The sequence below is a fragment of the Coturnix japonica genome, chromosome 12, assembly GCF_001577835.2.
Source record: "Coturnix japonica isolate 7356 chromosome 12, Coturnix japonica 2.1, whole genome shotgun sequence".
Lineage (NCBI taxonomy): Eukaryota > Metazoa > Chordata > Aves > Galliformes > Phasianidae > Coturnix > Coturnix japonica.
Window position 1 is genome coordinate 13,373,555 of NC_029527.1, and position 16,505 is coordinate 13,390,059.

Genomic DNA, 16,505 nt, shown 5'->3' on the forward strand with positions numbered 1-16,505 from the left:
GTATTTCCTCCGCACTTCAAACTACACAGCGATGGCGTATTGTTTCCTCAGCTAGTCTGTCACTAGCAGACAACACATGCATCCAGCCAGTGTAAGAATACCCACTTCACTGCATGGGTTTCTGCTTTATAAACTAAGAAAAACACAGATTAAAAATCTAGTGGGGAGTCACAAAACCACCTTGTTCAACTCTGTATGCAGCAAAAAGAGAATTTAACTGTTTAATAAACATCAGTTGATTTTTAGCATCCCATGTCAGTCTTCACGAAAACCGCATTTTTGACACTTACATGCATTATAAATGTATGCACCAACGTTCTGCTACACGTCCTTGCAATGGGTAGAAAAAGGTGCCTTACACACACAGCACTTCTTCCAAACGCTGCGTGTGTTCTTCTTTAAAACCTATCTATTCCCAACAGCACTATTTTCTTAATATTAGAAAGATATAAGAGGTATTTATACAGCTTCCCTACCAATCCACTTTCAGGCCACCAGAAATATAAACTCTTATGGCTTAAAAATTCCATTATCCTCTTTCTAATGGAAGAAAGGAGGATGGAAAGACAAAGCCATCAGTTTCCATAAAACCCAGCTTTCACTAGTGTCTGAGGTAACGTTTCTAGATGGGTGAAGGGGCTCTCCTGAATGCAAAGAAGCCCAGTGGGGATGCACACATGATCCCCGAGAGACCTCTGCTCCAATGCAGTATCGGCATTGCTGCTGCCTGCAGCCCTGCTGCCCAGGCCCGTCTATCTCACTGCAAGCAAAAGTTATGTTGTTAGACACGCCTCAGTGAAATCTGGGGGTGTAAAGAAACAAACCTTCAATAAAGCATCCTTGGGAATAAAGCGGAGCTGGTGCTGAGAAGCACATCAACAGACAACCCCTGATTTAAGCCATTTCTTCTAACAATGCAAGCCTAGCACGTATAAATTAACTCACACTTCTAAAAGCCAAACAACACCAGTTAGCTAATTTTATCAGCACTTAAAAAATGCACTTTGTTTTAGAGAAACCTGGTGAACTCGAGTCCAGCCGCTTTGAAAAGCAAGTAAATACAGAAAAGAAAGGCAAATGTCTTAAATGAGCTGGGCACTGAAATTTGGCAGAGAAGTGGATGACGTGTGGCACAACAGCCTGTAGTGACCAAGTGATTTCTTCTCACCTCCCATCCGCAAACCCAAAGCACAGCAAGAGTAACACCACCAGTGATGCAAAAAAGCAGCTACTCTCTTCACACGTCCCCCCATACACTTATCCAACGCTCTTTTAATTAGCTAACTGTGCCCACATTGATCCAATTAACAAGCCACAAAGACCTGAACAAAAGAAGCATATTCTGCCCAGTGGAGAATCCATTCAACCACGCCAAAATGAGACGCGGAGGACAAAATCGAGGCCAAGGCAGTTGGCCACTGTTCCCAACAACACTGCCCGGACTTTGGGTACTTGTAGACGCGAGGGTGGACGGAACTCCGGCAGCACCTACCTCTCCCGTTTAGGAGTGTGAACCGATAGCTGTCCATTGGTTGATGCGTGTGGGTTTATTATTAAGGAGGTCTTAGACGGTGCGGACGAGGAAACGCAGGTGGTGGACAGGTCGAGGCTGCTGTGGTTGTTGCTGGCTGCCTCCTCGGCTGTGTGCGAGCTTGTCACTTCCTTCCAGAGCTGCTGCAGTTCTGTTGGAATCATGCCTGAAACAAACAAATTGGATAATTAAATCAATTAACAGCTAATTCGGCCGTCTTCAAACAGTAATTAAATCAAAGAGTCAGTAAACAAAGCCTAGTGTTAGTTTTGTGTGTGTGTGTGTTTGCACGCATGTAATTTTTTTTTATTAAGTAAAGGCTAATCCTGAACACTGCACATCTCCTGCTGTGTTTTCTGGGGTGATACCTGCAACACCTTTCCAAGGCAAAATCTGCAGTTGGGGGAAGGAGGCCCACCCCACTCAACAGCCCCATCAGCAGTTGGATTATTATTATATTCGGCCCTTTTTGGAGCAGAGGGTCCAGTCCCCACTCAGGCAGAAATCCCCAAGATCAAACCAAGGGCGGCCAAGGGCTGCTCCTCATTTCAGCTTGTTTTCTATTGCTTTTAGTAAAGTAAACACTGCCTAACCTGCTTTTAGAAGGAAGGGAGATCTGAGGGAAAAAAACCCTCAGCTTTATTATTATGACAACACGAACCACAATATGACTAATTTTGTGCTTAAGTTTTAAATGATGACAAATAGCTTTGTTATTAAATACAGTTTTTATTAATCACTTTTAGACATAAATTATGAATTCATATTGTCTTCCTGAAATGCTTTTCAAATTTTAACAGTCAAATTGATTATACTATGATTATTTCATTAACACACCTATCTTTCTCATTAATTTTGGTTTCTCGAACTGCTCACTTAATTGATGGATGTGTCTACTGAAAAACTGTATAACTTTCTATACAAGTAACACTATTATTACTGTCATTTCTTAGATCAATGCTAATGAGCCATTCAAAAGTAAAATGAAAACATAAAATAAGCTTCAAGAAATAAACACAAAAATTGTTTTCTACTGTGCCAAAATGGACACCAGGCTTGGGACGTGCGTGTGGTTTTCAGCAGACAGAGCGAGTGAGAACTCTGCCAACTCCAGTGGGCTTAAAATGGGGCCTGGAGCACAGGGGCACACACATCAGCGTGGCATGGGCTCCCATTGAGATCAGGGGTTTGGATAAAGCTCACATTTGTGACACGATCAGACAAGTCAGGTTCTCAAAGTGAAGAGTATTTCAGTGCTCTTTCAGAAGGCTATGGGGAAAAAAATGAGCAGCAGAGACGCATGGCTTAAATATTCAGACCAAAAGAAATAATCAAAGTCTGCATGATTTTAAAGAGGTCTCTCATCAGTGTGAGTTGAGGTGGTTTGGCTGAGCGCTCACTGTTTGGGCATAGCGTGGCACTGGAGCTATCCTAAGGACATCAGCCATGTTCTGAGCATACAGCAGCAGCTCAAATAGCCACACATCTCACCAAACCTTAGGCAATGAAATAGGATAAAAATAAATAAATAAATAAAAAGGCAGTGTGCATTATATTCATTTGAAACACATAATAAAAAATGCCAAGGTCTAAATTTAATTTATTTTTGTCATTTAGAATACAATGGGTAGATAATCATCTCAACGTGATCAGCCAAACATCTTTACTTTGCTAAACTGTTAAAGATTTTAATTATGCTAGCTTTGGAGAGCACTGGTCTAATGAGGCGATAGACTCCAGAGAATCTAAGTGGTTAAGAACTGTGAAATGAGTCTGATAGGATTTTTTTATATTCACCGTGGATCGTTTGCATATCAAAGAGGAGTAAATTATTGCACGACAGACCAATAACCTTCCCCGCCTTTCTGAGAGTAGCATTAACAAAAACAGTTGGTCTCCGGTAACGGTTCACTACAAAAAAAAAAAACCTGCTAAAATCCTTAAGTATCTGCAATTAATATATATTATAAAAGAGGCTTCAATTTATACATTAAGTGATCAGATATTCCTAGGACACATCCGTTTCTCCAAAGCCACGTCATTTTCCTTTCATAAGAACCAAATGCCAATTACATTTTGATGGATTTTGTCCCAAATGAGCATTTAGTTATTAGACGTATTCAATTATTACTTGTCCCCTGAAATTAAACCTCCGAGCAAATTAAACAAAGAGAAAGGTCAGTACACAAGCCTATGTCCTGTTTTGCTCTATCTGGGCTATTATTTTCAAACACCTTGCGAAGTGACAGTGTGGGATGTATTTTTAGCTAACACGCTTGACAGGACTGTCTGCGCACTAACAATTACCTGCGAGCGCGGCTGACCCTTACACCACTGTTTACTCAACTGAAACAATAGTGAATAGACTTGTCTGTTGATGATAACATATTGATATGAGACCGTATGAGTCGACACCTATTTTTATTTTCAAGAATAAGCAAATAAGGCAGTCATTCTTTGCCTTTTTTTCCCCACCCCCCATGCATTCCCCTCTCTGGATCTGTGGATAAGTCTTTTATTAATTGAAGGAGTAGTGCCGCTCTCCTTTCTCCACCTCTGCTTCTCCTTTCCCCTTTCCTTTCCCTCCTGGTCACTACTGGATCTACTCATGCTTTATCTCCAGGACAAGCCCGCAAGTTATACAGCACTTAAAACACAAACACTAATATTCACAGCTCTCTATAGAGCCTGGGAAAGTCAAGGGGTTTGTTCTGACTTCTATAGAAGTGTGATTCTTATTAGCAATAATGAGAACAGCATATATTGAAGATGTAGCAAATACCCCGTTTGGACAGAGAAGAAAAGATAGAGGTAATAAGATGGATTCTAGCTTGGATGGTATTAGAGTACAGTTAGGTGTGACGTCGAACTGCACACCACCCATCGTTCACAACCAAATGTATCATTAGTACCACTTGATTAATTAAAACATAAAAATTAATTTTTAAAAAGCCTCTCTCTCTCTTTCTGAGGAGCATTCCTGACCAGCCTGTTGAACTGGGCAGCTGGAAGGTATGCTCACTACACACCCAGCAAAATGGCTAAATGAAATTACAGAACAAATGGCAAAGGCAAGCCGGACAGATCCAACAAAACACATGCAATAAATGACATAATTTACCATTAAACAGTTTCACTGCAGTACCAAGAACTAAATTTAATGTCAGATACCCAGAACTGCGCTACAGTTACCCCAGATCATTCCTGCTTGTGCCCCAACTCGGTGCCTACCGGTACCGGGATGCAGACCTGGAACTGCCAGACCCAGGGGAGCAATCAGCACCGGGATGTCTCAGTCCTATTATTTTCATCCGCTCATGATTGGAGGTGTGATTTGCAGCTTCATATTACAGATACTAAAGATCTAACTCTAGGCAGCTCAGAGCACCGCTAAAATGCAGTTTGTTTTTAAATTGCTACTATGTACAGCATAAAATCTAGATTATAGGTGTGCCTAAACACAGAACTGCAAAAATTACACAAATACAACATTAAAGGATGTGCAATTTTGTATAAGACAGCAGGCAAGCACACCAACTAAAATGCAGCTTCAAACAATGCATTAGTTCTAAGCACAGAACACAAATCACTGATGAAGTAGCATCCTCTCTTTTGAAACATTTATTCCTATTACAGATACCTAGGAATAAAAAGCAAGACGCTCTTAACTAAATTCACAGCTGTGTTAACTAGAGGGCTGGGTTCTCCTTTGTATAAGCAGGCTTACAGTGTCTGTCTCACTCTTGCCCACTGCTCTGAAAACAAAAAGGGATAGTTTTTTTGTTTTTTTTTTTACCCAAGAAGTGTCCATTACCAATTATTTTAAACTACAGCCCTGGCTCCTCATTGCATTTTTCAGGACAACCAGTCCCCTTCATTATGAAAGAAAATGTAGGCACAGGTTTAAAAAATGTATGTTGTGGGGACAGTTGACAGATTGCTGCTCACGGAACTCAATTTCCCAACCCCAGGTATCACTGGCTCAAAGACAAACAGAGTTGCTCAACCTCTTTGTGTCCTTGTACCTCCATACCCAGGTGACCATGTTCAAGCAAGCAGAAAGTTGATTTAAACCTCGTAATGACATCAGTTTTAAGCCATCGTCTCTCTGATAAAAAAGAATCGTGCTGGATTGCAAACTGCCTGAATCCTCTGGTTCCTCCCCAGCCAGCTCCGTGCCCCACAGCTCACCTCCCTGCACAGAGCAGCCCTCCCAGCCCTCCTGTTTGTGTTTGTGTTGTTCTGGCACCCCTTGGCTTTGAACAGGCTTCTTCCCAATGCGGCGAGGACTAATAGTGGCACTTGGCTGCTAACCGTATCAATCAATGCCACGACTGCTGAATTACCTACTGGTGTCTCCGATGTGTTACTGCACAGATTACACTTCATGCATCACCACATTCATTTCTTTCACATTACACATGAGCGTGTCTTGTCACTGCCCAATTGCCCTCCTTTGGACAGCTTAACTGATGTACCACACAATGAACCTTACTGAGCAAACTTAATAGTATAGGAGCTGTGGGAAAAATTAGAAAGGTTGAAGCTGGAGTCCAGTGGGCGTGTGGGAACAGCTTGTGGTGTGTCCAACAATAAATCCAAAGCGTAATTAACGTGCGTTACAACATCCTGCACATATAAATGGCACTTGTCTACCTGCCCATTTTCCCAAACTCATCTCAGCACACTGATGGTGACTGACAAACTCCTGTCGCAGGCCAGAAGCTGCTGCTGCCACAATCCACCTGCCTGTGCATCAGGAGTGCAGAGATAGGAGCGTGGCAGGGGTCAGGGTGTGGGAGTGTGGGATCCCCACTATGGGGGGGTTAGGGGCTCCAACACTTTGTGGGGCATGCAAAAATGAAAAACAAGCCTCAGTAAACCACACCAGCCACCTGGCAGAGCTGTCCCCATTCACCAGCTTTCTCTCCCTCTATCTGTCTCAGTTAACATTTACCAGCCATCTTGCTCTCCTTTTTGCAGCTCCAATACACATAAAAAGGAGGGCGAAGAACAGAAGCAATTTCACCCCCAACCCCATTTAACCAAACAGAACTGAATGTAAATACATTATATGGTTTAGCAACCAGTAGCAGCCCTAAGGCTGCTTTGAAGAGCCCAAATCATTTCAAGCTGAGCTGACTCCAGTTGTTGAGGTGGGTGTTTAAATTTATTATGGGGCAAAGGGAAAGAAAAGGCAAAGCTATTCAGAAATACCAGCATCTTGGCTGAAAGACCTGGTCCTCCCTGAGCTGTGCCAACTCGGAGCCACCAGCTTCAGTGACAACAGGCAGAGCTCAAGCACATCTGTTAAAGCATCCTGAAGCTTGCAGAGAAACCGAGATGGAAAATAAATAAATAAATACATAAATGTAGCCAAGGAGAAAAAAAAAAAAAAAGAATAAAAAAATAAAATCCAGGTTGTAATTACTGTCAGGAGTATTGTGATTTGAGTAGCTCTTGCTTTCAATGTATCAATATCTTAAAAAAAATAGGGATTTCAGCAAATCGGTGACTTCCTGCACAGTGCAGGACTGAATAAAGATGTAGGAGGATCTAATTGTCAGTAACACCAGTATAACAACATTTAAATTTAATGGAGTCAATCCCAATTTGCCTCTGTGTGGAAGGAAGAATGAAGCTACAATGTACACAGGCAGTGAAAGGAAGGACATACAAACACGCACAGAGAGGAGACACTGTCACACACTCCCTTGCAGCTGCAGAACAGGACAATCCCATTTCCAGACTCAGCAGCATGTGGTCAGCACCGTTTTGTGCCCAGCTCTGCACCAGCCAGGAAGCCAGAAAGGGTCAAAACAGCATTTAACAGAACAGTGAAGGGAAAGCTGCTCTCAAGCTATCCTAAGCCATGAACCCAGCACCAACATTTTATTAGGAAACCTCCCGTGGAGGATTTTGAGTCCAGAATAGTACAACCAGCAGCTTCAAGTTCACCAGGATATAGCTGTGCAAACTGAATCCAAACTAAACCGCCTGCCTCCTGCTAGCAAGCACGGCCCACAGTTTCAGTGCTGCCCTTCTCAAGCACACCTTTACAATGCCCACCCTGCCTGTCAGGATTTTTCTTTGTTTCTTATTTTACGAGCCTATGAGATCACGCTCTGGCTTACTGAGTGACAATTTGGTGTGCAAACACTATCTGCTTGCTCGGCAGCTCCCAACCCCTCACCTACCTTGTGCAAGGGGCTGCAGAGGCAGAGTAGGCTGGCCAGGCTGGATTGTTAGCAGCCCTTGACGCTGCAAAGTCAGGAGGTGCTGCTGTTGCAACTGCTGCATCTGTAAGAGTTGCTGCTGAAAGGCCAACTGCTGCGTAGCCACCTGCTGTTGCTGGGGCTGGAAAAGAGGGAAAAAAAATGCACATTTGTCAACAAAGAGCAAAGCATTAACAGGGATCCTTGTCTAAACACACAGCAACTTCTGACCGCAGTCACTTGGTACTGAGCAAGGACAGTGAGCGCACCACCCAGTACCAAGGCTTGTTTAGGTGCCGGTGTTACCAGCAGGGCTGCAGTCTATTTCTAATCCCTCCTACAAACCCAATTAAAAACGTATGCAGCGTTTCTTGGTCCACACGATTGAGCATTTACCCCAGAAGCAGCTGCCTTTTGGTGTCAGATAAAGCAAACTCTGTTGGCAGCTGTTGAAGTCCTGGGCAATTCTTCGAAGCAAAGAACACATGCAATGCAAGAGCCACTCCACGTAACCACATCACACTTGGACGTCACCACCAACAACCCTGTACTCTGCTCTGTTTGCTCATGCAAGGGTCATCACAGCGATTAAGGCAGCACGACTGGCTACATTTATGCTATACTATACTTCCTCTCTCTTTCCAATCCATCAAGCAACAATACCGTTATGTTCAGAATTATTCCTTGCTGTATTTAAGGCTGCTATTTCTGCGCTTTGAAATTTTTAATTATTTTCACTATAAAGAAGACAGAGCTGCTTTACTCCACAGGGACACGAACCTTGAACCTTCGAGGTGTAAAAGAACATGTTGCTTTTCTCACTACTGTACCCGGAGAAGCTTTTAACTACTCTGTTTATCACTTCTGACATAAATAAATGAGAAAAAATCAGACCTTTGAAGAAGAAAAACTTCATCTAATATTGTTAATTAGCCATGACAAACGATGAAATAACATTGTAAATCTTTCATAGAAACAGCCACTAGATTTTAATTACACACATTCATAATTTAGCAAACAACATCTTACTTGAATGTGAGTGTTTAATATGTACAGTACTCCAGGCTTCTGAGTCCTTAATTTTGTGCAGTTAAGCAAGCCTCCAGGTTCTGCTTCCGTGCTCATCTCGTGTTTTATTTGCTTTGTTCTTAAAATCCATGAAAGGCTTTGCGTTTTGATAAATATCTTTTTATTTATTGTACAATGACAGGAGGAAAACTTTTGTTGTGTAAAACATCAATACATCATGCCAGTGTTTAGCAGTTCCTTGTGCTAGCCAAAAAAAAATTAATGTAGATTTCCTTAGTAATTATCTGAGTGATAGAAAGATAATACGGTGCAGTAGTACAATAAATAGAAGGAAATTATCTAATATCCCTAATCTGCTAGGAATCATATCAAGGTGGAGGTCTTATACACATTATGGCTAACAATTACGGAAAGAAAATTAACTCTTGCAAAACTCCACACTTTCTCAAATAAACCCCAGTCACATCGAGAGTGCTTTGCTGCCCTTCCCCGCTATCACTGCGAAAGATCGCTGGCCCAGTTCCCTGCTGGTGTCAAGCAGGAAACATCCACCCGGGTCAGAAGAGCGGGGCTGACGGCCACCAGCCAGGGGCCGGGGCCCCACCTTCTGCCAAAGCAACTGCAGCTCCAGCCTGCCATGCCAAACGTGACACAGCCACAGCACTGCCATTTGCTCCTTACATAAAACATCACTGGGCAAAGTGAAGGGCAACTGCAACTATTATTATTATTAAATTCTTCCTATTGCTTTTTTTATACTTTCAACGCCCCATCGATCTTTGTACTACAACAAACTGCGTGCCTACAACTGTACTGGCAGGCAAGTTAATTTTTCTTCTTTCCAGAGAAAATCTATAACTTTGAGAACAGTTAAACAAACAAGTGTTTAGCTACACTGGAACTCGGAGTTCCCATTTCTCTGCCACAGCTTGCTCAGACAGATCCAGGTGCTGCAATAGCACCGGATGAATGCGAGCTGCAGCAACAGTTACACTGCAGTTAGAGCAATGTCTGCCTCCAGAGATGCTCATCCTCCAAACACAGCCAAAATCATAGAATCTTCAGAGCAGGAATGGACCTTTAATTAATATACAGCCTACACATGTATATATAAACATGGTATTTGTATTTTGTGAAACAAAATAAATTACACTAGTCCATATTTTACCTATTTGCCAGCTGAGTGCAAAGCTGGCATTAAAAAAAAAGAAAATAAAACAGAAAAATGAGTTTGTACAAATGGAGCGATGCCTGTGGTTGTCTTCTCAGCCATCCCAAGAAAAGCTCCTGAACGCGCCCTGCTTTGAAAAGCCAGGATATAAAAGTATACAAGGCCCATTGTCCAAGAAAGAATTTAAAAGCAACACACGTTGCCAAACTGCGCTCCCCACCCAGTTACCAAACACAGGATACAAGTCAGTTTGTTTACTTCTCACAATTGAATGCATACAAAAAAGGTCTCAGTGCAGTCCTGTTGTCAGGTCAGTAGTCAGTGTTAAAATGCTGAAATATCCTGATAAAACTTGCATTTTTGGTCCCCTCCCTAAAGCTGCTGTCAAAGGTCTGTTTTCCTTTCTTCGGTCCCTCCCTACAGCCTAACATAAACTGTCACAACCGCTGGAGGAACACGGCCGTGCCCAGGAGACGTCCCACACAGCCGGGCCAGGAGGTCTGAGGGCAGCGCTGTGACCCTGGGCCCCCCGGGTTGGGCACCCCCCCATTGTGGGGCATGGGGTTTGAATGCCTCCTTTTGGGATGGGGCAGCGGCACCAGCCGTGCGTGCCACGACACAGAGTGACGCAGATTGGCAGACCTGCTCCATCTGTCAGCGCACAAAGCTGCACCGCGTCCGCATCGCGGCCACCAGACCACACGATGCGCTCTGTGACCCACTGCCACTTTGTGTGTAAAAAAAACAGACAAAAAGACCATCACTCGCATGCTAATTCAGCCAGAATAACCTCCACCATGCAGGAAAAATGGGGCCAAGCAAACCTGCTTTGGAAATGGGCCTTTGCTGAAACCCTCAGCAACAAAAAACAGAGCCTAGAAAACGCTGGAGCGACTCAGGCCCCTTGTTCTCCTCCCCACTATCGTGTTAAATTGCTCTCCTTAGAACAGGAAGGAGTCTTTTCTTATTGTTACTTTCGATAGTGTAATATCAGAAGTGCAACGGCAGTAAACCAGTGTGTTAGATATTGAAATGCCATCACATTGTCTAACTTGCCTTCTCGTCTTTTTTAACACAAAGTATTTTTCTTCAAGCTCCAAGCCCTCATCTTTGTGTCTGAGATGCTCTCCTGTCTGACAACAGCAATTTAGAAGAGTTAACTTTTATCGTTCATTCTGCTGTGTAACTTTCCCCTTCAAATTTCTTTATCTGCCCTCTGAGCTCATCTGAACTTTCATGTTCTCCCAGCATGCAGGCTTGCATTCAAAACTATGTCTAATAGACCAAATAAGAGGTTAATAAGAAGTGGCAACAGAAAGAAAAAATACAATCCCTGGTAACTGATAAGAATGACAGTGGCAGCCCTTTATTGTTTGTCTTCAAATATAGAGTTAAAGATCTTTAAAAAACTAAATTTTGACGCCTTTGAAAAGAAAGAAGCACAAAATAACAACAGGGGGTTATTGCCTGCCAGCCACAGGGGAGAAGCTCCATAATTCTTATTCTCCCTTTTGAAGGCTGTTAGAAATCTGATTCAAAAAAGCAACAGCAGAAGGAGAAAGCCTCTTGAGGCTATCGCCATTTCCTGTGATCATGCATAATGCGTTTCAAAAGTGGGTTTTTACCAATTCTGTTGATCAATTGCACCTCCTTCATATTCCCTCTTTTTTCTGCTGTGTTTACATCTGATGTGACTCAATGACAAGCGCTGTCTGAGACTGTGAAACAGACCTGTCATGTTGATTTATGGGCGCATCAAACCACGACTTGTCCAAACTGAAGCTCGCAGTTCATTAATTAGAGAGTTGTGACTTTGAAGTCAGCTTTCAGACTGTGGTTTTTAACATTTGGCTTAATTTATATGCTCTTGAATGTGGATCTCTAAGGAAAAAACTGAAATTCCCTTCTTGTCTTTGAACTTCTTTTGACCGCACAATAATCATTTCTTTGTCCAGAGTGATGCCTGCATCCCAGAGTCATTAACGCGCATTGAACTGCCACTGATGAGTAAGCCCTACTGAATTAGAAAAACAGCCAGCAAAACAAAGCTGAGAGCATTCTGCACAGTGATATCTCACAATTACATGCCTTCCCTCCCTGTGCCATTTCCATTTTAATTACTGTTAGTCCTTTAGATTTACATTTTAGACACTTTTTAATCTGTTCCCTTTTTATTATAGAGGCGCCCGTAAGCGCGCTATGGCTAAGGTTGTGTCAGCGTTTTCATTATAAACCCCCTGTTTTCAGGGGTTTATAACTCAGCTGGAAAAATTCGCTCCAGGTTGGAACTTGGCACAGGTGGCATGATCCACCAAAATTTGGGGGCTGAGAAACCGACACGTGCTTCGAGCACCACGATCGGCAATGTAACCACTGCTGCTATCGGAGGGCATGGCACAGCATCTCGTGTCAGCGGGCAGCTTTGTAGGACCTACACTGGTCAGTGCTGATGTCGGGTGGAAGTCTCAAACTCCTTGGGACTACAGACACCAGTGTGGCACCTTCACGTGTTATCACAGCAAAACTGCATTTTAGCACACCAAAATCAACAAAGCGAGACACTCAGAAAGCTGAAGTGTGTTCTCCATACAGGCAGAAACCACCTTTGCCAGCCCATTCCCAACATGGACCACGGTGGCATCAGTGCAAGGTCTAGAGCCACCATGCATCACAACGTGTTGCAGTTCCCAAGCACAACACACTGCAATGAGGTGGTTTTCCCATCCTACCTCTGCATCTCAGCTCTTGCTGCTCACAACAAACACTGCCTGAACATGGTGCCTTCTCCTGAGCCCATGCTGCAAGGAGCCCACAGCCACAACCTCTCAGGTTGAAAACTGCAGGTCCAAACTCAAAAATCTCATAGCACGTTGCCTTTTCTGGCGAGCACAGCCCCATAGCTAGGCCTGCTTCTTTGCCCCCTCGCCTCCACAACATAACTAACTTCTAAAAGCGCTCTCCCAAGATACAAGTCCAGATGCTTGCTCCAGTACTCATACTGAACATCAAGGCATGCTCCCCGGCTATAAAATATGTGGCAGCAAGCAAATGGAAAGCACGGGAAAATACAGGCGAAAACAGGACAATAACTCTAAATGTGAAAGCTGAGACCCGATAGAGTCAGTTCAGTTGTGCAATCATTTATAAGATGAATGACAGTTTAATGGCCACTAGACAGTCCTCTGGGATCTGTGGTTTGAAAGTAAAATGGGTATTGTCTGTACCTCTTTAGGCTGTTTTCCAGCATGTTGTTGCTGTAAAAGTTGAAGCTGCAACTGTTCCTGTTATAAAACTCTTGAAGCTGCTGCTACAAAGAAAAGGAAAGATGGTAAGTAACAAAGTGGAGAGCCAATTCAGTGTCCCTTTTGGTGTAATACACAAACTGTGATTTGAAAAATAGCATCCTTTTATCTGTAATGGTCTGACCTTTAGTTTGAAACTCGACAATAAATTCAGTGCACACTGACTATTCTTGGCATTATCGTTTGAAAAGTAATCTCCAAAATGAACTGATGAAAAACATACCATTTTCTACACAAACTAATTAAAATAAGGCAAGGAATGACCTTTGATTGTAACAACAAAGCCAAAATGCCCTTGCTGAGAGAGCCTGGCGAATCTCTGTTGTGAAACACACATGCTTTCTAAATGATAGGGTTTGACTATATTAAGTGTTGTTCAATACCATGCACAGACATTCTGGGAAACACTCTCCTCCTCCCTGCTTCAGCCTCACACTGCACACGCAGTGCTGTGGGATGGAGGCAGCGGGGAGAGGACACGCAAGGTGCAGTTTGGTGGGTGCTCATGCCAGCCTGACTCACGAGCCCAGGCTGAGCTGAACCCCGCAGTAAGCCAGGGTCAGCAGACAACTTTCAGCTGAGAAAGGGCCATGCATTAACGCAGGGCACAGAGAAACACCAATGCACAACACAGCACATGCTAGCTGAAATTAAAAGGATTAAGGCTTGCAAACCTCTTCACTTTCACTGTCACCGTTTCAACAGGCCTTTATGGTCCCACGTGGACTTAGAAAGGTCTAAAATAGGAACTATTACCCTACTACTTCATTTATTGCAATTAATCAGGGCACGCCATACTTTCCAAGGGATGCAGGCAAAATCAGCAGGGACATCTGCTGAAGTCCTGACACTTAAATATGCAGCTGTATTATTTAGCTGATCTTGGAAACGCTCCTAGCGCTGCTCCCTGGATTTGTTTCCAGTAGCTATTTCTAGAACTAAAAACAAAAGAGCAGTCGGTTCATCTCAGAGCGTGGCTGCCCTGCAGTACAGACCCTGAGACGTGGGCAGCTGCCTTCCCCAAGAACGCAGCAGGAGGCGAAGCCCCCCACCCAGCAGAAGCTGCAAAGACAACAATTACCTGTTGAAGCATGAGTGCCTGCTGCTGCTGGAGCAGGACTTGGAGTTGCTGGGGAGTTAGCACTTGTTGCTGGAGGATCTGCTGCATTTGCTGGGGAGTGATCACTTGAGGTGTCATCATAGCCACCGACACGGGAACCTGCAGGGGACACAGAGCGGCGGTCAGGGGGCATCACCGCAGGAGGCACAGCCCTGCACTGAGCACACAGGGACCCGCGCTTCCCCAGCCACCCGGCTCCCTCTCTGCAGGGCACGATGACAACGGGAATTCTTTAGACAGCAATACAGTGAAACCTGTTAAGATTTATTTATTTATACAAGGAACTGTCAGCTCAGAGCATTCCCTCCCAGAAAGCCCCTCCCTGCCATGGAGGAATTCAAGAGCCGAGTATCCCGTGCTGATGGGATCTAGGCCCTATTACGACAGGTTTTTAAGAAAATTGAAGGCAGGCTCAGTGATGTGAATAACAGCACTACACTCCTGTGCAATTTTAACAGAAAGGCCCTACTGCGATGTCTTTACCATTCCATATTCACCCAGCATACAGATGTCTTCAATTCTTTCATATTATGCGAGATACCATTAAAAGCCGCTTTCCATGACATTTCAGTGACAAACAGCTACAGTGATGAACTTGATAGCATTTCATATTTGCAACTGTTAACACGTTTCTGCACGGGCATCTTTGCAAGGAACCTGTACACTGTATCTGAAAGGATGATGTCTTGTTCAGATAAAACACTGACATTAAAATGACAGGCTGTCTTGGCCAAGGTTACACAAATTGTATTCAAGCGGATACCTAATGACAATGCTATGAATTCTGCAAGCTTTCTAGAATGTAATTTAGCTATTCAAAATAATCACTGCACTTGTGTTTAATTTGCAGACTACATGAGAACCATTTTGTCAGTCCTAGTAATGCAAGAAGACTATTTCCCCAGAAACCCACCCCTCTATCCTCCACCCCAAAAAAAGGAAAAGAAAAGGCAGGGGAAAAAAAAAAAACAATAGAGGAAAAGACAAAGCCCTCTGAGTTTTAACAGTAATATTTAAGCACCTTACTTTTCTATAGTTTCAGATCAAATACGTGACAGCACAAAACTAAAAGCAGTAAAGGATATACTTTGTTAAAAAGGATCTCCTGTCATCTCACGGATTACAATAAAAGGTAATAACATGTTTAGCACTTTTTCTGTGCACCACTTTTTAGAAAATCAGCAGACAATAGCTGATCTGAAGATAAAAGAGCTTAAAAAAACATCTTGCAGGGTACTAGTAAGCAAGGGAGAAATGCAGTATTAATTTTATGTAACATAATGTCTTAATATGCAGTTTATCTTGACTTTTTCACATGATTTGTCCTGTCATTTGCATAGCAAGCTCTCATTCCTAATTTCACAGTCATTATGCACTGATGTCCTGATTTCTCAGCATCACTAATTTTGATGAACTAAAAACGGTTCCTGAAGGTCAGACTTATGTACAGCACACACCGCCCTGTGTTGTTGTGTACATGTCATGCGCCGGGGCCAGACCCTGCCTACAGAACATGCTGCAGACACGTCCAGCAAACTGACATCCCATTAACGCCAACATGGCGCGGAGCGAATCCCCCACGTGGCCCACACTGGGGCAGGTGTGAAGGTTGAGAAACAGACACTGAAGGAAGGGACGTGTTCAGTCCCTCTAGGGCTGAAACCACTGGCTGCACCCATGGGAGAGCCACCAACCCAGCAGCGTGGTACCACCACCCTGACCCATCAGCAGGGGAACCCCATCAATTCCAAGGGTCTTAATCATACACTGTTAAGAACCTGTCTGGAAGTAGAAACTTATTCCATTACATGCTGTAGTCACTATCTTCGTCCCGAAGCATGACTCACCTTCGTTATTCCCATCCCCAGAAAAGTTTACTTTACCCTCGGGTCTGTACTACCTTCCCATTGAAGTTGGACTGAGCAAACAGAAAAGGAAGCATGTTTAAGTATGTTTTCTGTGCCATTCTTGGAAGATCTACAACACAAATACTCCTCGGTCAGATTTATGACAACAAGCAGGGATACAGACAGGAATAGGGTGGGGTGCTGTAAACCCTACATGCGGGTGATTAATACGCAGGGCCGCATTCTGCCAGCAGCTACACGGAGACAACTCCCATTCACTTCCACGGCTC

The 16,505-nt window shown here is 43.6% G+C and overlaps 1 protein-coding gene across 1 annotated transcript in view; it reads right to left on the reverse strand.

The window, feature by feature from the left end:
- Positions 1–16,505, reverse strand: part of FOXP1 (forkhead box P1) — a 332,004-nt gene that overhangs the window by 52,718 nt on the left and 262,781 nt on the right. The window contains 5 exon segments of the mRNA XM_032447314.1: positions 1,493–1,697; positions 7,729–7,888; positions 13,171–13,232; positions 13,235–13,253; positions 14,330–14,467. Of these exon segments, the coding sequence (XP_032303205.1) occupies positions 1,493–1,697; positions 7,729–7,888; positions 13,171–13,232; positions 13,235–13,253; positions 14,330–14,467 (584 nt within the window).